At 35.0% G+C, this 563-nt stretch overlaps 1 protein-coding gene across 1 annotated transcript; it reads left to right on the forward strand.

The window, feature by feature from the left end:
• Positions 1-4: 4 nt before the first annotated feature.
• On the forward strand, positions 5-559 carry LOC144218984 (interferon-induced very large GTPase 1-like; the record flags this gene model as incomplete). The annotated part of the gene is made up of 1 exon (XM_077748984.1): positions 5-559. A coding segment is annotated over one exon (555 nt), but the record flags the coding sequence as incomplete, so codon positions are not given.
• Positions 560-563: the final 4 nt, after the last annotated feature.

Genomic DNA, 563 nt, shown 5'->3' on the forward strand with positions numbered 1-563 from the left:
CTTGCAGAACCAGCTAATCAACCAGATTCAGAATGGAAAAATCCAGACATTCAGAATAAGCACATTTACGGCTCCAGTCACAGAAAAATATGAAGCCATCAAACAAGGACTTGAAAAATATTTTAATGAAGATCCAGATAGTGAAATACTTATTCAGTGGAAAGCAAATTTTGAAACTAAGCTAACAATCCTTAAAGAGGCACTTATTTTAGAAAGCCAAAACAAAGCCGATGAACTTATTAGTTTTAAGAAAAGTCAAGAAAAACTGGACAACCAAAAGGTAGGTTATGAAAAGGAATTATTAGAAAAAAGCCGAATGTTGGCTTTAACTGTAAAAGGCACAGAATTGAGTGAGAAAGAGCTACACGAGAAGTTCAATCAACTTTGGGAAAAATGGGTCTGTGATGTGTCCTCAACTCTCCCTCCAGCCACAGAGCCTACAATTGATGTGGATTCTGAAAACATCCTCTTGGAATATTTCAAAAAGGAGACAAATATTGTAGACACACTGAAGGAAAATTCTGGAGAAAACTTTCAAATAAAATATGACAAACATGTCAAAA

The sequence above is a fragment of the Crocuta crocuta genome, unplaced genomic scaffold (genome assembly GCF_008692635.1).
Source record: "Crocuta crocuta isolate KB4526 unplaced genomic scaffold, BGI_CrCroc_1.0 C27658015, whole genome shotgun sequence".
NCBI lineage: Eukaryota > Metazoa > Chordata > Mammalia > Carnivora > Hyaenidae > Crocuta > Crocuta crocuta.